This window comes from Kogia breviceps, chromosome 6 (assembly GCF_026419965.1).
Source record: "Kogia breviceps isolate mKogBre1 chromosome 6, mKogBre1 haplotype 1, whole genome shotgun sequence".
Taxonomy (NCBI): Eukaryota; Metazoa; Chordata; class Mammalia; order Artiodactyla; family Physeteridae; genus Kogia; species Kogia breviceps.
Window position 1 is genome coordinate 59,660,266 of NC_081315.1, and position 23,811 is coordinate 59,684,076.

Genomic DNA, 23,811 nt, shown 5'->3' on the forward strand with positions numbered 1-23,811 from the left:
CAAAAAAATAAAAAGAATTTTATTTCACAAAAGAATCAGCCCAGGTGGTACCAAGACTACGTTTTAAGACAGACTAGGAATGGGCTGCAATGTTCAGAACTGCTTTTAAGTTCTGCTGCTTAACTAGCTATGTGGACTTGAGCAAATTCTCCAATCTCCTTAAATTTTGGTGTCTTATAGGTGACATGGGTCATTCTTACTCATTCATCAGTGCTGTTGTGCAGGTTATAGTTAATGTATAAAGGTGCCACAGTGCTGGGCACGAAGCACTCAAATGCTCCAGTATTGTGATGGTTCTTCTAAAATGCCAGACAAGGAAGGTGGACAGATAAGATCAACACGAAAGTTCATAAATGACTAGAACTGAAATGAAGCCAGTTGGCTGTGTGAATCCATAAAATATTTATTAAGCCTTGAAGAAAGAGATTTCTCCAAAGATTATGTTGAAGTGACTGATTTCTTACAGGTGGTTTAGATCAGGCACATTCACAATTAGTTTCTAACTTGTTATAATTACTTTTTTAGAATCAAAACTTTATTTTGGGCACTTTAAGATGAAATGATATTGGATTGTATTGAAATAAATTGTTCAATCCAATCTGTTGAATCAACAGACTATCATTTTTTACTGTGGCAGAACATTAAATTTCCATTCACTTTAATGTGACAAGATAATGTTCTTTCATGAAAATATTAAACACTTCAGGAGAGCCTAAATGAAGCCATATTAACACAAGACAACAGAGCCAATATTACTCAGTAATAGGATAGGAACATCAGTTTAGAAAGAAAACATTGTTACTGTAGAGACAGACTTTTATTCAGAGTTAGGAAGTACCATATAAGTACATGTTTACTTGGATTTTTCTCAATTTCTCTTAAGCAGTTTTAAGATATTTTATTCCTTCTGTAGGATGGTCTTTCTCAGCTTACTGACAAGTTTCTAGTTTATGTGCTTAAAATTAGTATCATGGCATTTTTAACTTCCATGCTATTCTTGAAGACCTATGTCAGTGCAGCTTTCAGAAGGGAATTTATCTGCCACAATTGTACATCCATTAAACAAAGCTTAAGAACAGACAGTCCTAATGGGGTTTTCATTTATGGATCCTTTGGTGTAGGTTTTCCCAAGGACAATGGTCAACATTAATTAAAACATCTTGAAGTCTATAAACAACAGTTACTTCTAGATGAGCTACAGTGAAGAGCTTTGAAGTATCACTTGAAAAAAGATGTAGGAAATTTCCACTTTCTCCCTGCTTTCATGAAGATATCACTTTAAAGCAAATATTCTTCAGAATCACCATGATTAACACAATTCACTGCTCTAGAGAATGAATGTTTTATATTTTCAATTTGTTACACAAGAGAAGAAAAGGAGAGGCCTTATTATAAATGTGGTAGCTGTCATATTGCCTGCATATCTGGGGTGGGGAGACTCTCTTGAACCACTCCTGAAGTGATAAAAAAGGTGTGCAAATTATGGGTTTGTTGTGTGTTTCCAGTAGGCATATGGGAATATGCGTATGTAACATAAATAAAGATGTCACTTTGGGGCTTCCCTGGTGGCGCAGTGGTTGAGAATCTGCCTGCCGATGCAGGGGACACGGGTTCGTGCCCTGGTCCGGGAAGATCCCACATGCCGCGGAGCGGCTGGGCCCGTGAGCCATGGCCGCTGAGCCTGCGCGTCCGCAGCCTGTGCTCCGCAACGGGAGAAGCCACAACAGTGAGAGGCCCGCGTACCGCAAAAAAAAAAAAAAAAAAAAAAAAAAAAAAGATGTCACTTTGGATTAGTGGGACTGTCGGATGTTTTCTTCTAGGTTGGACACCGAGGGACAATGAGAGATTATCCAGGCTTTAGCGCATCAGTGGATGCTGAAGCGATTCATAAGGCAATCACAGGAATTGGTGAGTGATGCTTTACAATTCCTTATTTAATGTTGAAGCACATCAGGAAGTTAAAGCTAAAGGTGCATGGGTTCAGGTTGCCCAAGTTGCCTTTCTCAATTAGAGAAATTATAAGGTACTTTTAAAAATTGTGAAATAATGTGGCAAAGTATAGGGAACCCAGTTTTATTATATCTTAATATTTGCCATGTTTACTTAATATTAAACACTACCATGACCATCACTGCTACCAACAATCATCATCATCATCACTACAAATCATTATAGATACAATCCCCGATGATTCTGCCTGGATCTCATTCCCACCTCATTCCCTAGAGATAAACAGCATTCTAAATTAGAATTTATTCCCATGAAACTTTTAATTCTGTACTCCATATGTATGTACCTATTGTTGTGCATGGGCTCAAACAGAATAAATTGAAATCCTACTGTATGTTTTCTTCTGCAACTTGTTTTTTGGTCCCTTAACATTATGTTTCTGAGATTTATCCATGTTGATATGTTTAGCTCTAGTTCATTAATTTTTAACTGCAGAACAGTTTATTGAATTATTACATTGTAAGATGGGAATAGTGAGGGAACATTTAAATTGCCTACAGTTCTTTTCTATTACAATATAAAAATATTGCATTGAACAGCTAGCACCTCTCTAGAATATAACGGTTGAAATGTCTGGGTTGAAGGTCATGTTCATCTCCAGATTAACCAGAAATTTTGCCACGCTGCTCTCTCAAATAAATATACAAATTAGTATTCCTGCCAGCAATATATGAGACTTCCTCTTTCTCCGTATTCTCATCAGTACTTGCTGTGGTCATCCTGTTCAGTTTTTCCAATTGAGTGGGTCTAAAATTGTACCTCATTCTGTATCTGTTTCCTTCCTCCTCCCCATCCCCCATTATTGATGCAGTTAAGCATCCTTTCTTGTTTATTTTCTTCTTTTTCCATGAATTACACCTCCATATCCTTTATCCATTTTTCAGTTGGGTTGTCTTCTTTGTGCTTGGCAAGAAAAAATTTTTAATTTAAAATTTTTTAAAATAAATTCTGGATACAAAACTTTTTAAAAAAATTACAAGCTATGAAAATACCTTCTCCAAAAATGTAATTTTCTTTTAATATTGGCTACAGTAACTTTTATCGCATAGAAGTTTTAAATTTTAGTAAAATTGTTTACCAATATTTTTTGTAATGATTTGTACTTATTGTATCTTTTCTATGATGAGCTCATAAAGATATCCTCCTGTATTTTCTCCCCAAAATTTTACAGTCTTATTTTTCACACTGAGATCTTTAATCTGCCTGGAATTAATGTTTGTGAATGGCATTTAAATCTAATTTTATTTTATCTCAAGTGGCTATGTAATTGTCCCAGTGCAATCAATTGAAGAGTTCATCCTTTCCACACTGATTTGTAATGCCACTGGTGTCCTATAAGTTTTGCTATTTTTCTGCTCTCTGTTACATTCCATTGGTCTGTTTGCCTCTCACTGTCTCAATATAACATTGTCATAATTACTATTATGACTATTACATAATAATTATTATTTTATAATGACACTTAGTGTCTAGTAAGGCAAGAGATTTTCTTGGCTCTTTGCCCTGTCCTATGAATTTGAGGGTCAGTTTGTAAAATTCCATGAATTATACTATTAAGGTTCATAATAGTAATTATACTATTACTATCAGTGTAATATTATTGTATTTCTGCCTGTTTAGGTATTTTTTTAATTGCTATTTTTAAATGAAAGTTATTTCTTTATCTATCTCTTTGCCTATTTAAACACAGGGTTGAATAGACTTTTCCATGAAGTTAATGTCACTTTGAATGAATTAATGGTCTTTAAATTCTGTCTCTTGTCTTTCTTCCTTAACATTATGTTTCTTCACGAATTTACACATTTTGGTTTGCATGTCCACTTTGAGAAGGAAGTTTTTGTTTGTAAGCACTACTCCCAACACCAAAACCAGGCGTCATGGTGGCATTTGCCTTAGTGACGTGTCAGATCTAGCCTCTGAACCATGAGACATCTTGGTTTATTTTCTGGTCTTGAGCATGTGCAGAAATAAGAGAGGAGAAATTGACTGGCCTACAACCTGCACGCGACTGTGGGTAGTTAGTTATTTCTGGAGTCTAGTGGCAAAGGGTATAGAGATGCAAAGAAGGGGTAGGAAATTAGAATATGAGGTGGGAGCGAGGTCCAAGTTAACTGGTGTACAAGCTAAGGGGCTTAAACTTCATCCTGAAGGTTACAGAGAATCATTAGGATTTCAGCCAAGGGACTGACATGATCTGATGCATTTAAAAATTTTACTTAGAAAAAAAATTTACTCAGGCAGTAATATACAATATAAATTATAAGGGGGTCAACTTAGGGGGCTATTGAAGTTTCTAGGTAAAATATGATGAGTGCACAGTGGCAGAGAAGAGGCCAAGTCCAAGAGACGCAGGTGACTGTTACAATGTAGAAAGTAAGGAAAAGAAAGGAGTATAGGATGACTCCCAGGATCTTTGGTTGGATGACTGCATCTATAGTGGTCTCATTGGTGAGGGAACATAGGATGAAAGACAAGTTAGAGAAGAAATAGAATGAATCCAACCTGGAGCAGCTGAGTTTGAGATACTTGTAGTTGGAGGTGTCTAGTCATGTACCAACTCAGATACCTTTATAGGTCCAAGTTGATAATCAGACTCACAGGGCACAGTGAGGGTTAATCTAACTCTGTTTACTTAACTATGCAGAAGAATACAAGACCAAAGACCCAGTGGGGCAACAGCTGTCACTAGGAGTCCCAGCAGCTAATCAAGTACACCGTTTCTTTTGCCCCGTCATTCATGTAGAGTGTGTACCACTGCCATGGGTGTATGGGGCCAAGGTGTGTGTGGGTCACCTCAACACAGGGAAGTTGAGCCTTGAATTCCAGTGGATCTTTTATACCATTCTAGTCATGCAGGCCCAAGACAGAAGCCAACTCACAGCCCCCAACCCAGGGGCAGTCCTCTACCACAAAGGAGAAGACACAACTTCTCACATTATCTTAATACTATAATTACCCAAAAAAATAGTGACCTGGAGGTTGTTTTCAGGCAGGCCAGCATCAGCCCTTTACTTGTACTTAACAACAGGTGGTTAAGTATATGGGTCTGAAATGCCTGAAAGAGGTATGGACCACTGATAGAAATAAAAGTTTTGGGTTAAGAGATTTGGGTTCAGATTCTTGCTGCACCACTTAAAAGCTGCCTGACTTTGGCAAGTGAGGTAAGTTTTCTAAATGTTAGTGTCTTTATCTTTAGAACAGATTAATCATACCTACTGCTCAGGGCCCTGTGAATGTTAACTATGACACTGAATAAAAGGTGCCTAGTACGTGGTAGGTTCTTGATAAATGTCAGTTCCTTTTTTTCTAGAGAAAAAAAAGTGACTTTTTATATCAAATATGGAGATAGAAAGATAAAAGGTGATAAGACAGTAGCTGAACCTCAGAAGGATGAAAAAGCTACTTCAAAAGCAGTATGTTCTTTGTGCTACTTCTTCTATCTGACATACAGATAGGAATATTTGGGCAATGATGGTTTTCTTCCCCCTAAAATATCCAAATAAAGTTAATTGTCTTTTCCAAAAGCCAGGCAATCAAAGAAATAAAGATGCCAACCTGGTAAGACCTGGAAATTAAAAATTAAAATGTCTTCCTCTCTGCATTGGCTTCAGACCATTAATCATTTTTCTTTTGTTCCTAACAGATATTAAGCATATTTGAGTTGATGGTGAATACAATTATTTTCGTTTCATTTAGGAACCGATGAGAAAACGCTCATTAGCATTCTGGCTGAGAGGACGAATGCACAGCGGCAGCTGATTGCTAAGGAATATCAAGCAGCATATGGAAAGGTAAGATTTCATTAATATAACAGGCAGTAAAGGGCTAATCACTAATGGATCAAGGCTGCTCCCATATGATTATGCCCATGCATCTTTTGTGTCAGGCCAAGTGTAACAGAAAGTACCCTAGGTATCCAGTCAACAGCCTGGAGTAGGAGTCCTGGTCTTTTCCCTTAACTGTCTGAATGGCCTTGGTCATGTTATTTGATCTTTCTGGGCCTCAGTTATCTTCACCTGTTGAATAAGGAGAGTTGCCTTGGATCAGTGGCTATAAACCGGGAATGATTTTGCTCCCCAGAGGATATCTGGCAATGTCTCCAGACATTTTGATTATCACAACTAGTGGGATGGGGGGGTATGTTTCTGGTATCTCGTGGGTAGAGGTCAGGGATGCTGCTAAACATCCTACAGTGCACAAGACAGTCCCCCACAATAAAGAATTATCTGATCAATTATCTGATAAATCCTGTCTTAGATGATCTTTAATTTCTCTTCCAGCTTTAAGATGTTTATGTAATTATAGACTTATTTTTTTTTAATTTGTTCGGCAGATGACTATTTCTCCAGTACCAGAAACTATACAAGAACTGTATTCAAGAACATTTTGTGTGTCTTTTCCAAGCACTTTATTTGTTCAATAATAAACTACTGTGTGTCAGGAGTGGGGTACTACTCTATGTCAGGAGATATTCTAGACATTGGAGATTCACTGGAATAAAAAGCACAGCCTAGGGCTTCCCTTGTGGCGCAGTGGTTGAGAGTCCGCCTGCCGATGCAGGGGACACGGGTTCGTGCCCCGGTCCGGGAAGATCCCACATGCCGCGGAGCAGCTGGGCCCGTGAGCCATGGCCGCTGAGCCTGCGCGTCCGGAGCCTGTGCTCCGCAACGGGAGAGGCCACAACAGTGAGAGGCCCGCATACTGCAAAAAAAAAGCAGAGTCTCCTCTCTTTAATGGACCTAACATTCTATTAGAAAAATAATAAATATATAAATAAAACCAATTCAGATATTGGTAGGTGCTATGAAAGTATTAAAATGGATGATGTGCTAGAGACTGACTGGTGAATGGCTCCTTTAGATCATGTGGTGAAGAGACGTCAGTGACAGGTTGTTACTCTCAATGAAGACTAAACAATACTCAGGCTTCTGCTCTGCTTGATCTGGGGAAGAGCGTTTCAGACAGAACGTCCAGCAAATGCAAAAGCCCTGAGGCAAAAACAAGCTGAGAGTACTTAAGAAACAGGAAGAGTTCTAATATGGCAGGAGTATAGACAGTAAAGGGTGACAGAGGGAAGAGATGAGGTTGAAGAGAGGCTTGGAACATGCTGGACCTTGGGGTCTTGGTGCAGAGTTTAGATTTTATTCTAAGAACAATAGGGAACAATTGGAGGTTTGTAAGAAAGGAAATACTATAACCTAATGTATATTTTTTGAAGATTATTTTAGCTTCTGTGGCTAATGAACTGTGTAGGGGAAAGGGTGGAAACACAAAGCAGTCAGGCTGTTGGGTCCAGAATTGAGAGTGTGTAGTGACCATCCAAGGCAGCTGAGGCATCACCTGACAGTGTTCTCCGAGCCCCTGGGCTCCATTAAGACACCTTCTCTGTGTTCCCTTTATTAGATCCTTAACATATTATGTTGAAATTTAACTTTGACTATTTCTGCTTTTCTCATTAGGGAGTAATGTCCTAGGGGTAAGGATTGTGTCTAACTCACCAATTAAGTGCTTAACACAGAGCAGGCGCCCCGTAAACTTTTGTCAACGTAACTGAATTGCCAAGCTTCTGGGCAAGGCAGCATACTCAGGTACAGGAACTGTGAGTGATCCATTGGCCTTTCAGGATTTCCAAAATATGGAGGAAGGATGGAGCTGAAGGGTGACCGCCATGTCTCACAGTGGGACAGAATGAGAGCATGTGAAGTAAGATTCAGTTGGAAAGTCTTGGGTTGAGGACAGATGGGGGTGGAATTTAGCATTTGGAGAGGAAACACCCCGTGATGACTGCAGTGGCTCCATCCCATTTGTTTCGGCAGGAGCATGCCCCTGCTAGGCCCCCAAGTGTCATGCTGTACCCACATTGTCATAGCAGTCTGGGAGGCTTCCAGCCTCTGTTTCAGGGCTGAAAATAAGCAAGAGCAGGAAAAATAATTATTCAGTAACACTCCTTTGGATATTAAAAATGGAAACCATGTTACTTGCCTTCAAGCAGGGGAGGTGGACCGTACTTATGTAATGTATGAAAACACTGCTGAAGGAGAGCATCAATAAGTAAGGTCCCCCTATTACCACATTTCGGGTTTCCCCTGTTGTTGTTGCCAGAAAACTGCTTTTGATGCCTCCTAGTTCCACGCTCTTACCAGAGGCAAATGACCAAGCACTGTCTTCCCTCCCCTTTTCCCTTCAAAACTCTTTGGCAGTTACCGAGAAGCAAGGCAGGATTAGAGCACCTCCCAGTGAAGCTGGGTGTGAATTATGGGGCTCCTCCTCCCCTTCCTCTTCCCTCACCCCAACCCAAGCATTGAGAGCATCAAGGGCCTGGGAAATGCATTTTAATACACAGTTCCTATCTTCTGCCCTCAGAGAACCTTCTTCACTGGCTTCCCTTCAGAAAACTGTCTATAAAACAGAACATTTTGGAAGTGATCATAAAATGCAGACTAATATCCATAGAAATATTTTCACCATTTCTGTTTATCTCCTGTGGATGGGCATGTTTTTGTCTGAATTCATACATTCGTGTTCGTCTTTCACTAAGTGACTTCGGAGGAAGAGAAAGGAGAAGTATTTCATACTTTTCTCTCTGTTTTTTTTTTTTTAATTTTAGGAACTGAAAGATGACTTGAAGGGTGATCTCTCTGGCCAGTTCAAGTGTCTCATGGTGGCCCTCGTGACCCCACCAGCAGTGTTTGATGCGAAACAGCTGAAGAAATCCATGAAGGTATGAGACCTACACGAGCTGTTTCTGCCCAGCACTTGGTCATCAGAAAGAGTGACTCTTCTGGTGCACACTTGAGATATGGGTGTAAATGTGATGGATTTGGAGATTCTGTGCTCTCCAATTAGTAGAACAACCCTGAAATGGGAAGCAGCTGTGTAACCTTAAGCCCACATGTTCCTGGCCTGAAAGGATATGGTCAGAGCCTAATTTTGTTTGTTTTTTTGACCTGAGGTGTCAGATTCTTTATTTTGTTGTTATTGAGTCAACGGCACCATCATTAACCCCATTGTTTAGGTCAAAAACCTAGAACTTTCCTTGATCCCTTGCCTTCTTTCACGATTCAAAGCTTCCAAATCTATCAACAAGCCCATTAGCTCCACTCCAGAATCCATCAAAAATGTGTGCATGTCCCTCCTTCCAGATCCATTGCTTTCATTCTCGTTCAACCACTATCATCTCTTGACTGGACCATATCAATATCCCCGGAACTGGTCCCTTTGCCTCTGTTTTCGCCCTCCTCAAATCCATTTACCACAGAATAGCCAAAATTATTTGTATAAAGTTACTTTTAGAATCAGATTATACTATTCACCTGCATAAGTCTCCAATGGTTTTGACTACTGAACATCCAAACTCCTTATCATCACATAACAGAGTCTGGCTCCTGTCTATCTCTATGGCTTTTTAAAATTCTCTCTGTATCAGTCAGGATTCCCCAGAGAAGCAGAACCAGTAGGCAGGAGGTATAGAGTAAGAGACTGATTGCAAGGAATTGGTTACACGATTATCCAGCTTGCTAGGCAAATCTGAAATCTGTAGGGCAGGCTGTTAGGAAGGGCAGACTGGAACTCTTAGCACAAGCTGGAGCTCCTGCCCACAGGTAGAATTTCTGCTTTTTCAGAGAAGCCTCAGCTCTGCCCTTAATTACGGCTTTTTGACTGAATTAGGCTCACGTAGAATATCTAAGGTACTCACCCTTACTTAAAGTCAATTGATAATGGACGTTAGCTAAAAAATACCTTCAGAGCAACACTGGATTACTGTTGGATTGAATAACTGAGGACTGTAGCCTGGCCAGATTGACACATAAAACTGATCATCACACCCTCTCCTCTACTGCCGGCCACCCCAATTCAGTGCTGTAGCTGTACTGGCCTTCTCACTGCTCCTTGGACATTCTCAGCTTATTCCTATCTTGAGGTCTTTATATGTGACGTTCTTTCCCTCAGGAATGATTTTCTTCCAGATATTTTCTATTAATTCACTCAGTTTAATTTTTTAAATTGCTATCTATTACTATCTAAAATTATCTTGTTAATTTTTTGGTATTTTACATATTGGTATTTTCCGTATTTGGTGTTTTGTTGATTTACATTTTTTTTTTTTTCTGTCCACTTGAAAGGCAAACCTCCATCATATCAGGGAACCTCATCACTCGAGGAACCTCCTCTATTCCTAGAGGAAAGCCTGCAATGAGATAGGTGCTCAATATATTTGTTGACTGGAAGGAGGGAAAGGAAGGAGTCCAGGCCTGAAGCAAGGCTCTGCCTTCCCATCAGAGACAGGAGTTATTTTCTTTTCTGTGGAAGAGGTGTGGGCACCCAAGAAGCAGATGGCAAGATGGAATTAAATGTACAAGATATTTATTGGGGGAAATCCTTGTGAAGGATAAAGAAGAGACAGAGCAGTGTAGGTGGGGTGAAACTTCTGACTGCAGTACAGGACTGACACCTCGAAAGGAGAGAGGTACAGAAAGAGGCTCAGATGGGAAGAGCCTCAGACTGTAGTGCTGCTGTAAGAAAGCCACGGCAAGCTGATGGGGAGCCCCTGAGCAAAGTGTGCCCTTTGGAGGGTCCTACATGGGGCAGGAATGGCCCAGTTCCAGTTCCCCTTCCATGCGCAGTCATGGCTGAGAGCAGCCTGGAGAGAGCATGACCTTAGTGTGAACTGTGTGACAGATCCAAAGGTGTGGCAGTTGGAGGCTGCCAACTAACTACCTTCTTGGCAGTATATTCTCTTGACATGAAACCTCAGCAGTGCATTTCTATGGCTGCCACATGGGGGACAGTTTAGCAGGTGAAATGGTAAGAATTAGCCAGCAAGGATTAGAAATGGTTCCCTCTTATGTAAAAGAGTTCCAAAGGAAGCAACCCAGAGCTGGGTATCATGGAACCATCATCATCAGACCTTCAGTCTTGAGGTTCTGCCATCTTCAGCCTGTAGATTCTGCTTCTTGGCTAGATGGCAGCTCAACATCCAGCCATTATATCTTTATTGCAGTCAACTGAAAGAGTAAGAGACAAAGACGTGTTCATCCTTCCTCTTTAAGGACTCTCTGAAATTGTATGCTTCATATTTATTCCATCGATCAGAATTTAGTTATATGGATAAACCTAGCTCTGAGGGAAACTGAGAAATATGGTCTTTATTTGGTTAGCTTTGTGCTAAGTTAAAAAATGGGGGTTCTATGACTAATCAAGGAAGATAGATACTGGATCTTCTCAGTTTTGCCCTAAACCTAAAACTGCTCTAAAATAAATCAGGAGCTTGGGATTAACATACACACATTACAATATATAAGATAGATAACCAGCAAGGACCCGCTGTATAACACAGGGAACTCTACTCAATAATCTGTGATAACCTATATGAGAAAAAATCTGATAAAGAATGAATATATGTTTATGTATAACTGAATCACTTTGCTGTACACCTGAAACTAACACAACATTGTAAATCAGCTATACTCCAATAAAAGTTTTTAAAGGAACAATCAAAAAACCCAAAAAAAGTTTATTTAAAAATAAGTAACTGGGGGCTTCCCTGGTGGCGCAGTGGTTGAGAGTCCGCCTGCGGATGCAGGGCATATGGGTTTGTGCCCCGGTCTGGGAAGATCCCACATGCTGCGGAGCGGCTGGGCCCGTGAGCCGTGGCCGCTGAGCCTGCATGTCTGGAGCCTGTGCTCCACGAAAGGGAGAGGCCACAACAGTGAGAGGCCTGCAAGTAACTAACAAAATAAATAAGTAACTTGAAAAGGAGAGCTATTGGGGGGAACTAGGAATCTCGCACAGAGGGACAGAATTCATCCTCTTTTCTTATGCTACGTTGGCCTTATTTGTCAAGTCCTAATGTAAATGGCTTCTGTTGAAGTCTCAGTGTGATTCAGTGACCTCAATATAAACCAGGACTCAGGAAACACTAGTCCCCAAACCAACTAGGCTCATGACATACATTACTGAGGCTTTAAAAATCTCCCTGAATGAAGAGGAGGATCCATGCTGACCAACCAGGTGCATTGGTATAGGTATGGACTCATTCAAAAGAATTGCAGAGCCCTTTCTAAATACAATGATGTATTTCAATGCTCACTTTTGGTACTGAATGACATAGCCTTTCCCTTTATACTATTTCTTCCTGGAATTATTCAAAGGAGTTTTACACTAGAGTAGGACATTTTCTTTAGAAGCTTAACATCAGTTAACTTCAGATGATTCATGTTATTTTAATACTAAAATATATGGAAAATTAGATAACCACTTTAGAGCAATAGAGGACCTTATGTTGATTGACTAAAAACTGTTCTTTTCACCTGTAGAAAACAAGATGCTAAGACCGCAGTGCATGAAACTAGGGTTTTTTAAAGTGTTCTAAAAATAGATTTCCTTTTTCTTCTTAGGGCATGGGAACAAGTGAAGATGCACTGATTGAAATCTTAACAACCAGGACAAGCAAGCAGATGAAGGAGATTGGCCAAGCCTACTATACAGGTGATCTTATTTTCTGCTTACCTTTACCCCTGTTCACACCTATAGGAGCCAATGCTGCTCTTTTCCCAGAAACCCACCAATCTTTCTTCACAAGTGGTTTTGAGGAAGCAAGACTGTAAAAAGGAAGACACATTCTAAAATGGGCTAGGGACTGTGGATTTTTGAAGAAAATTTTAATATGATCTGAGCTGGGAACTGCTACATAACAATGGCATTAATGCTTTGCATTTATAACATTACAGCTATAGTGGATTTCACTCTCAGCAATCACTGCTTAATTGAATCAACCATTTTCATCAATGTAAGACACTCAAATCATTATATATTCATATTATGTGTTAAAAACCACTCATGATTTTTGGTGTGGGAAATTAGATGAACCATTTAGAGGATGTGTTGAGCATGTGGTTTCAGTATAATTAGCTAAAGCCCTAATAGTCTGTTAGCTGTGTAAAAAGTAGAAAGCCCCTGCAATGCAATTCTGACACTAACAACCCACGGTTAGGGTGACTTCACAGGTTAAGGGCACAGTCCCCACAAAACTACTGTGACTTCAAACACCAGCCACAAGCTCAGGTGTTCCCAGGCCACATGTGCTTCTGACCAAATGGCAACAGATTCCTACTACCCCCTCAGGTTCAATAACTCACTAGAATGGCTCACAGAACTCAAGAAAGCTCTATACTTACAATTATGGTTTTCTATAAAGAATGTAAATCGAGACTGGTGGAGTGAAGAGATGCATAGGGAAAAGTCTGGGAGGGTCCTGAATGCAGAGCTTCCATGTCTTCAGGGTGCATCCCCCTCCCAGCCCAGCCATGTATAACTGCCAACCAGGGAAGCTCACTTGATCTGTGGTGTTCAGGGTTTTAGTGGGGTTTTATTACACAGGCATGATTGGCTCCATCACTGGCCATGTGACTGAACTCCATCTTTAGTCCCCTCCTCCCGCTAGATGTCAGCTGATATCATGTGGCTTAAAGCCTTAACCCTTTAGTCACATTGGTTGGTCTTTCTGGTGTGACCAAGCTCCATCCGGAGTCATCTTGTTAGCATAAACTCAGGTGTGGTTCAGGGGACCCTCCATGAATAACAATGAAATTCTTATTATTGGGGAAATTGTAAGTATTTAGAAGTTACCTTCCAGGAGCCCGGGACAAAGACCAGCCCAATTCTTATTAAACAACCACTCCCTGTCACCACATCCAAGTACCTTAAGGGAGCCATGGTTTCTATGTTTTTGTATCAGGGTGGTCAGCTGTGTATTAGGAAACTTCTGCAGTAGGAAAGGTACAAAAAAACGGATATACCAGCCCCCAGATGGGTGTTAAAGAGGTTACTTTGAGAAATTTCAATTAGAAGGTAAATACCTCAATGATAGGTAAGTGACTGTTTTATTGTTGGTATGCTAATGAGGTCTAGTCAGAAAAACAGACGTGCACTAGGTATTTTAACAGAGTGAATTTAATGTAGAGAATTGCTTCAGTACCTTTTTGGAGGACTGAAAAAGCACAAGGGAAACACAGCTCAGAGGTATAATCCTCAAGGCTGGGATGACAAAGAAAGAGATTGGGATTTTCAGAAGCTAGAAGCTCAGAGGACGGTACCACTTTCTGGTGTTGGTACTTCAGGGGCTCGGAGGAGAGGCGCTAGGAATTGGAGTTCAGATCTCTGTGAAGGGGAAGGGCCTCCATCTAGCTGGATGGAGCTAGTACCTCCATGGGCATTAAACAGGTGACTTGTTCTAGGAGCCTGGAGCCAACTGCTGCTGTCAGGGTGAAAGCCTGTCACTGGGTTGACACTGATGTGAATCACAAGCCAATAATAGCATGTCCTTCCTTCCTCCTCCTGCCTTCCATCTCATCTCCCTCTACTCCCCCCCATTGGTGGAAACTGACAGGGAGGTGGAGGATGGGGGATAAAAGAGAAATGTTATTTGCAGAGTCCCAACCCCAGCTCCACAAAACAAGGTATAGAAGGGCAAATTTGGGGTAGATGAGATAATTGCTCAATAATGGGCACAAATGGATACATTGTAGTTGTTTAACATATTTGGTTCCCTCAGTTCAACAAGATGTACATGTAAAAAAATCATCAGATCCAGGGGCTCTACCCCCAGATGCTACGTTACTTCCTTGTGTTTCTTAGAAGAGTTACCGCTCCATGAGTTGACTGGCCCCAAGATTCTCCCTGGAGTTCAGCATTTATGTACAAACAACCCTAGGATGTAAGCTCTATGAAGGGGGTGATTTTTGTCTATTTTGCTCACTGCTGTATCTCCAGTGCCCAGAATAGTGGGGGATAAATTCAAATATTCATTGAATGAATATCCTTAAGATTGAGATCTGGGATCTTAAGAGCCAAGTGAATGTCTTAGCATTTAGGACTATTGTTTTGCAAATATGATAAGTGGTCATTGTTCAGAGACCAGATGCTCTGGTATCTGTGTGAGTTAAGTTCTCTAAGGCTACAAGGAATTGAACTGCATCTAGGTTCCCTTGGTAAGTAGGGATTCATGATACACAAGAAGTAAAAGAAAGAAGTAGTCTCAGTTAGGTATAGCCAAGCTGTACAGAGATTCAGGACACAGCTAGGGACTCACCTGTCTAGTCACTCCCCCAGCATCAGACGTCCATTGCTCCCTGTGTACATCTCCATCCTAGTAACTCTTTCCCCTCCCTCTCTGCCTCTACTGTCCTTGATGCCACCAAGAAACTTCTCTTCCCTTACCACATGACGTTTGTCTACTCAAGGTTTCTATTTGCCCATGGTTTCTGGCTGTTATTCTTGACTTGTGTTTTGTGCCTTATTTCTGGGGGTCTTTCCACTTCTTTGTTACTCTTTTTAAACAGTTCTGTACATCTCACTCCCTAAGAGAAGATTCAATGGGCTCAGAAAGGCACTATCTAGTAGAGAGCCTTCTTTAGGGCAAAGTTCTCCTACCAGGTCACCTTGTAGACAGCTGGCCACTTATAGTCAGATGCCAGCCCTGATGCAGTCAACTGTAGCAAAAGTGATGGCATCATGTAATGTGCAGTGGTGACCCATGCATTAGAAATCCATCAGAGGACCTATCACCTTGGCCCTCATAAAAGGACCAGGCATACTGAGTGGCTCACACACTACAATGATACAATAGCACCTAAATGAATAGAGAGCTAAATTCTGAACTCTTTCCAGTATTCTAAAGTTAATGGTGCATGAGAGAACATTGAATCAGGATCAAGAACTCTAAGTTCAGCTTCTACACTATTAAAACATTGTATCTGTTTTTCTGTACCCTCTTGTGTCTCAAAATGCATAAGGTTTTCAACTTGCATCGAAATAATTTTCATATTTTTAGTGTAGTTTCCTGAAAAATACCTGGGGTAGAGGAGAGGCGTAGGAGGCTGTGTGAGACTCATGTAGATAATTCTAAAATTATAAAATACTTCCCCAAATTCTAACAATTGAGAGCTTCATTTTTTTGAGCTTGATATTTTTAAATTAAAAAAATTTTTTCATAGAGTGAAGGAAGGAGAGATGTAGCAATGACGTGACTATTAGGGAAAGTGATGCCTACTAAATGTTATTATTACTTAGATAAATAATCTGTCTTTATAGTGGATTTTGTTTACTTGAATTGCTCTGGAAAATTATAGATTTCATAAAAAGAGACATTAAAATCACACTGGAAGAATTTCTCTCTCAACACAGTTCTTGCTATTAGATAATCTCACATCACTTTCTATAGTTGTCTTTTACTGAGTTGAAAGGACAAGCACTCATATGACTAATTTTATAGCGGTCTTGAGGATGATGCAGGTGGAGTTCAAATAGCCACCTGGTGTCAGCTGTATCCAGTTATACAGTGGCTCGAAGAGAATCACTGCTCCATGGTTGGAGCAGAACAGAGATTTAAAATTCAGTGGAGACTGCACATCACAGGCTATGCAAAAGGAGCTACAACTATTCAGTACTAAAATATGCGAACACACAGTGGGCATTTGTTATGGAGAAACAGTATGTTTTCGGGAAGCTTTCTTACTTTTGAGAGCTATGAAATAATACATTCTAACTGTATGCGTTAACATGAGGGTTAGAGTCAATAAAACAGAAAAATAACAGTGGTTTAAATAAGATAAACATTTATTTATCTCATATGTTGAAGCAGTCTGGAGATAGACAATTCTAGGACTGGCATGACAGCGCCTCAAAACTTTCAGGAACCCAGGCCCCTACCTGCTTATTTTTATGCCATCACTCAGATATAGTCCTGCACAGACCAAGATGGCTGCCCAAGCTCCAGGGATCAATCTACACACCAGGCAGTAGGATGGAGTAAGGGACTAAGATTGGTATGAGCCATCATTAAGGAGATTTCCCAGCAAAGTCACGTAGGTCTGCCTACATTTCACTGCCAAGAGGAGAGCTGAGAATGTGGTCTTTAAGCTGTGTACATTATATCTTGCTTAAGGCCAGGGTTCTATTCCTGTGGAAGGTGGACATAATAGAAATTGGAAGGCAAACTAACAGCTTGCCATTCCTAGCTTTCTCACTCTACCTTCCTTAGTGCCTTTGTCAGATAAAATGAAACATGATTTGATCCAGAATGGCAGTTGTTTCTGTTCTTGTGCATCTATCACACCACACACTACAGTAATAGTTACAAGAGGAATGTATCCATATCAGAAGAGCACTAAAAGATTTCTTAAAAAAAGAAGAAACAAGATTTATTTTATCAGGTACTCATTCCTTGCCAATGTTGACATTTTAAGCTTTTCTGTGTTTTATAATAATATTTTTTAGTTCATCAAGGCTTAATTTCATTCTTATCTGGTTTCAGTGTATAAGAAGAGTCTTGGAGATGAAATTAGTTCTGAAACATCTGGTGACTTCCGGAAAGCTCTGTTGACTTTGGCAGATGTAAGGTTTTATTTTTTAAGTCCCCAATAAGCTGCATGGTCAATAATAGGTGTTTGAAAATAACCAAAGTGAGACGATGAGATTGCAGTTTTCCTTATGAAATGATTTGTTCATCTTACATTTGCATTGCCACCACGCAGTATAATATTTAACCACCCTCATAAAGGTATAACATAGTGATGTAACCAAAAAATCTTGTTTGGTCAGTATATGGATTAAATGTATTTTAATAATACATAATACATTAGAAAATGTTCTGCACGTTCATCTGGAAGGAAAATAATTGTTCATTTCCATTTTGTCTCCATTTCTTCTGGACTCGAAAGAATATATATTTCTTTTGGTAGCACTTAAATTAAGTAGGAAGCATGATACAGGTGAATTATCTTCAGAAATGGGTATGTCAGTCTCAGGATTAAAAAAATGTGGCTTGCTGGAACCTCATGCGTGCCCCCTTTGGAAGAGCTGCTAAACCATTCATCACCATGTGACCAAATGAGACCACACCTTGCCGTCTCTTTTTAGGAGGCTCTTGGGTTTATAAAAAAGGTGGTGAGGTCAAGGATGAGATAGAGTCATAGGTGTGTGTAAGAGAGGAAATGATTTCAGCACTATCTCAACAGCCTCTTTCAGCTGATTTACACAGCCCTTAATGTGTGAGAAAATCCCAACCATCCCAGCCTGAGGGTTGAAGCAGCACTTGGCAAAGTGAGGCATTATGCCACTAAGGAACAGTTTATCCTAATTATGGTTTCAGTTGTTTCCAATGGTGACAACCTTATGACGTTTGAACCTACAAACCCAAACTGATGCGGTATCGCTGCGAACATACGAGCCCACAGGTCTGTATTCATAAGTGCAGATCTGCTTGTGTGCACGTGAGCACACATGCCCACAGAAGGCAGTGGAGGGCAAGGCTCCTGGGCAGGGTTTCAGAATAAGACCTGGAGTCTGCTCCTCTGCTGCCTGCTAGCTTTATATGCTGAGACGAGTTACTTTAAGTCAAGCCTCAAAGCCTTCATTTCACATCTGTACAATTAAAATAATAACAGTACCAGCCTCAGAGCGTGTTGTGAAGATTAAGAGAGAAAGAGTGTGAAATACTTAGCACAGAGAAAGTTATCAATACGTCAATACGTGGTGGTGCTGGCTTATTGTAATTAATACCAGTGATCATCCGCGTTTTTATTATTGGAGCAGAGTGAATGATGAAAGAACAAGAAGGCGGCAAACCAGGGATGACTAGTTAGAGCAGAGTAGCAGCAGCACTGAAAGAAACCAAGAAAAGAAATCATGCAAAAATCAGGCAGGCCGGGGCTTCCCTGGTGGCACAGGGGTCATGGGTTCAAACCCTGGTCCGGGAGGATCCCACATGCCGCAGAGCAACTAAGCCCTTGCACCGCAACTACTGAGCCTGCACTCTAGAGCCCATGAGCCACAACTACTGAAGCCCGTGAGCCACAACTACTGAAGCCTGTGTGGCTAGAGCCCATGCTCCACAACAAGAGAATCCACCATAAGAAGAAGCCCGCGCACCGCAAGGAAGAGTAGCCCCTGCTCGCTGCACCTAGAGAAAGCCCTCGCGCAGCAACGAAGACCCAATGCAGCCAAATATAAATAAATTTAATAAATAAATTTAAAAAGAAAAAGAAGAGTAGTTAAAAAAAAAAATCAGGCAGGCATACAAAGACCTAATGTTTGCAAATAGGAACAAATGCATTTTTAAAGTTTTTATTATTTATTTATTTATATTGAAGTATAGTTGCTCTACAATATTATATGTTACAGGTGTACAGTATAGTGATTCACACTATTTAAAGGTTATACTCCATTTATAGTTATCATAAAATATTGGCTATATTCCCTGTGTTGTGCAATATAGCCTTAGAGCGTGTTTTATACCTGATAGTTTGTACCTCTGACTCCCCTACTCCTATAATGCCCCTCCCCGCTTTCCCTCTCCCTGCTGGTAACCACTAGTTTGGAACAAATGCATTTTTAAAGTATAATAGCCAAATGTTTCACTCACCTATAATTTGCAAAATAATTCAGTCAATCTACTTTTCCTTCTCCGTCTCCCATCTTTCTATAATGTGCTAAATTATTTGTGTACAAGCACATGCACTTAGCCACAGAGCCTTCAACAGTAGAGTTAGTGGGGAATCTTTGAGGTTTTGGTTTGTTTATTTATTTATTTATTTATTTTTGCTGTACGCGGACCTCTCACTGCTGTGGCCTCTCCCGTCGCGGAGCACAGGCTCCTGACGCGCAGGCTCAGCGGCCATGGCTCACGGGCCCAGCCGCTCCGCGGCATGTGGGATCTTCCCAGACCGGGGCACGAACCCGCGTCCCCTGCATCGGCAGGCGGACTCCCAACCACTGCGCCACCAGGGAAGCCCAAATAGACTTTATTTTTTAGAGCAGTTTTAGATTTGCAGAAAAATGTAGCAGAAACTACAGAGAGCTCCCATATGCCCCTCCCCCCCCTCACAGTGACCCCTGTTGTAAACATTAGTGTGGTACATTGGTTATAGTTGATGAATGAATTAGATGATGAATGAATGATAAAAGAATTAGATGATGAATTAGGTGATGAATGAATGAACTGCCACATTATTATTAACTAAAGTCCATAGTTTACATTAGGATTCACTCTTCGTGTTATATGTTCTATGGGTTTTGACAAATGTGTAATGTCTTGTGTCCACCATTACAGTATCATACAGAATGGTTTTACTGCCCTAAAAATCACCTGTGCTCCAGCTATTCAACGCTCTCTTTCTCCCTCTGAATGCCTGGTAACCAGTGATCTCTTTATCTCTATAGTTTTGCCTTTTCCAGACTGTCCTATAGTTGGAATCATACAGTATGCAGCCTTTTCAGACTTCCTCTCTTCATGGCTTGATAACTCATTTCCTTTTTATCACTGAGTACTATTGCATTGTATGGATATGCCACAGTTTATTCACCTGTTGAAGGGCAGCTTGGTTGCTTCCAAGTTTTGGCAATTATGAACAAAAGCTTCTGTAAACATTCATGTGACAGTTTTTGTGTGGACATTAGATTTCACCTTATTTGGGTAAGTATCAAGGAACACAATTGCTGGGTCATAGTAAAAGTATGTTTAGTTTTAGAAGAAACTGCCAAGCTGTCTTCCAAAGAGGCTGTCCCATTTTGCATTTCCAACAGCAAGGAATGAGAGTTCCTGTTGCTCCACCCCTGCCAGCATTTGGTGTTGTCACTGTTTAGAATTTTATCCATTCTAATTGGTGTGTAGGAGTATTGTTTTAATTTTCAGTTCTCTAATGGCATATGATGTTGAGCATCTTTTCATGTGCTTTCTTGCCGTCTGTGTATCTGATGTCTAGTCAGATATTTTGCCCATTTTTAATTGGGTTGTTTGTTGTCTTATTGTTGGGGTTTAAGAGTTCTTTATATGTTTTAGATACAAGTCCTGTATCAGATATGTGTTTTCATATATTTTTCTCCTAGTGTGTGGCTTGTCTTTTGATTCCATTAAGGCATTTGAGTTTTCAGGGGAGGAAACTGCGGCTCCGAAAACTGTGTGATTTGCTACAGATTTCATGGCTAGTCAGTGCCAGAATGAGAGCCCCAAGTGCCTGATTCTTCTGTGCTGCGTGGTTGCCACTGAAGAAGCAGCTCTAAGATGCGCTGCTGGTTGGAATGCCGAGTGACGGAATTTTTATTTTTAAAAGGATTGCCCTCGCTTTTATCTTCCCTGTCTAGGGCAGAAGAGATGACGGTCTGAAAGTGGATGAGCAGCTGGCCAAAGAGGATGCCCAGGTCGGTAACAGAGCAAAGGAAACATCTCCTTTAACGATTCTCCCTCCTGACTGCGTTCTCACTTCTACGGCACCAGCCAGGGTCATGCTCACTCCTGTCCGGTCTGAAGGAGAAGCCTGACACCTGGGGATTCCCTAACCCCACCTTTCTGCCTTCCCCAGTGGTGGTTATTATTCCCCTGGCTCCTGCCACACAACTGTCAGATTTCCAGTCCACTGAGACACGGATTATCGATGATCTCAATGACCTGTAAAATGACCTTGCCCCTCTTCTCATTCCAACTCCTCAGAAAGAGACAGAATTGGGTCTGTAATAACATTTAAGTCTTCTCCCTTGTCCAATAGATTCTCTATAATGCTGGTGAGAACAGATGGGGCACAGATGAAGATACATTCACTGAGATCCTGTGTTTAAGGAGCTTTCCTCAACTGACACTGGGTATGGACTCGCATTATAATCCTTTTTTGCATTGTATTGTTTTTGCTAATATTTCAAGGTTTAACATACATAGTTCTGGAAAATGAAGTGAAAAATTGTGAAGCCTGTCCCATTTTTATGTACAAACACTTCAGGAAACAACCTGGGGGGTGGGGGTGGGAGGGATGGCAGGGAGAAGAGAGGGGCAGCTCTCTGGGGTGAGAGCAGAGAGGAGTGTTCCTGTGGGATGGGGGAGCCTGACTGCACTGCTTCCAGCCCATCTCTTGCCTAGTTAGCCACTTTCCAGGAAAACTAGGTATTGCGGCTGAGTCTTTGTTAATGCATTAATGCAGATTAACATTCAGCTTTTTCTGATATGAAGGTAAATGGGTGGGGGGGACTCTTTTTATCAGACCAGCTATTACATGGAACAGCTAAGCACCCACCCCTTCACTCATGCATCTCTCTGAGTCATTCTGGAAGCAACGGCACCCAGAAGCCCAGATCTCCACTTACTAGGGACATCTGACTGTGGCTTCCCAGTGCTGGTCTAGAGAACAACCACAGTGGTGACTACGCTTATGCCAAGTTCATGGGAAAATGAGGAAACTTGGGCATTAAAATTTCATCCTTTTTATGAAATAATGGCAATAGTATATTATAGTTGCTTTATTGATGTCTTTATTTGAAAAATAAAAACCAAACAATCCTAGATCTCTCTCCAAATTTTCTTTTTTTTTAATTCACTTGGAAAAAATATACTTGGCTTACAAAGTATGCTCGGTGACGTATGTACAGGTTTTGCTTTTGGGCAAATGTTGATCAAGTACTTTGAATGCCTTCTAGTAAGTATGAAGTAGGCTATGCTGCCTTAGGGAATGATTTACTCAGCACAAAGAAATCTTCATAGTTAAGATTTCTTTAACAGATTTAAAACATATTTGACTCATGACCACATTATTGTTTCCCAGGTGCTGCTATAATTTAAAAGTAGCCCACCTTACTAGGTAAATTATTTATCTTTTAACCTTTCAGGCTATTTTAAATGCTTACAGCCTGGGAATGGGGAGGGAAGAGAGGAGATAGAGAGAGATTGATCATTGAAGAAAATGGCCTATGAAGTTCAGGTGTTATTGTAGATGACATTTTTTTTAAGTAATAAAAATCCAAAAACTTCTGTGCTGAGTCTTTGATGATTTAAAGGAGTTTTTGAGCTTGCCACTTAATAACTTGATTTGCTGCATATCAAATCAAAAACCAAAATATATTCAAGTGTGGTCAACTGGGATACTTTAAATATTTTTGCGGTGCTGGTTTTTTTTTTAGCATTTGATGAATACAGAAATATCAGCCAGAAGGACATTGAGGACAGCATAAAAGGAGAATTGTCTGGGCATTTTGAAGACTTACTGCTATCCATAGGTAAGTCCTTGAGTGCTTATAAACTGAGTTACTTTGCACTTGTTTTAAATAAATCTCAAGATTAGCTCTTTCCATCTCAGAATCCTGACTGATTTCATCCTTATCATCCTCATAACCCTCAGCATGGTACACACAATATGCTCAACAAATATTGTTAAATGGATGCCCGAAGAAGTTATCTTTTTAGGTCTTCCTTTGCCTTTTAACTCTGTATTTGTCTTGTTACCACTTTTGGATCGTAAACTCCTTGAGAGATAAAAATATTACATTCTTACTGGCATTTTTATGGAGCCTGTTGAAAACACAGACCTAAGCCCATTTGGTAATTCATCATATTTGGTTATTTTGGGCAGTGGCCTCCCAAAGTTAAACTCAGGTCGGAACTACAGCTCTCCTCCCTCTTGGTGATGTGAACAGGGAATATCAGAAAGAAAATAAGTCACAGACTGAATCCGTTCCTGGAGAGACACATGGATTAACAAGCAGACAAAAACACGGTTATATAAGCTGATCTGTCTTCTCAATCAGGTCTCTGCAGTCTGTGCTTTTAGGAACCCAAAGAACACCTTGCAAGAAAGATTGCATTCAGAGAAATGAGACACTCTTGGAAGACAGGATTCAGTGACCATTCTACTCAGAGTCAGGCAATTAAATCTAAGCGCTCCTACATACACAGGATTGTTCAGAATCCTAAATAACAATCCTAAATTGTTCTGAACAATCCTAAGTTGTTCAGAATCCTAAATATCCAATTTTGGGTGGCTA

At 40.5% G+C, this 23,811-nt stretch overlaps 1 protein-coding gene across 5 annotated transcripts in view; it reads left to right on the top strand.

Moving 5' to 3' along the window:
• The window catches only part of ANXA3 (annexin A3), a 54,145-nt gene that overhangs the window by 19,901 nt on the left and 10,433 nt on the right, over positions 1 to 23,811 (top strand). For all 5 annotated transcript variants that reach the window (XM_067035897.1, XM_067035898.1, XM_067035896.1 and 2 more), the window contains 8 exons: positions 1,821 to 1,908; positions 5,707 to 5,801; positions 8,618 to 8,731; positions 12,408 to 12,498; positions 17,324 to 17,403; positions 21,151 to 21,207; positions 21,552 to 21,645; positions 22,951 to 23,046. In XM_067035897.1, coding sequence (XP_066891998.1) covers positions 1,821 to 1,908; positions 5,707 to 5,801; positions 8,618 to 8,731; positions 12,408 to 12,498; positions 17,324 to 17,403; positions 21,151 to 21,207; positions 21,552 to 21,645; positions 22,951 to 23,046 — 715 coding nt within the window. The remainder of the gene's footprint in view (positions 1 to 1,820; positions 1,909 to 5,706; positions 5,802 to 8,617; positions 8,732 to 12,407; positions 12,499 to 17,323; positions 17,404 to 21,150; positions 21,208 to 21,551; positions 21,646 to 22,950; positions 23,047 to 23,811) is intronic.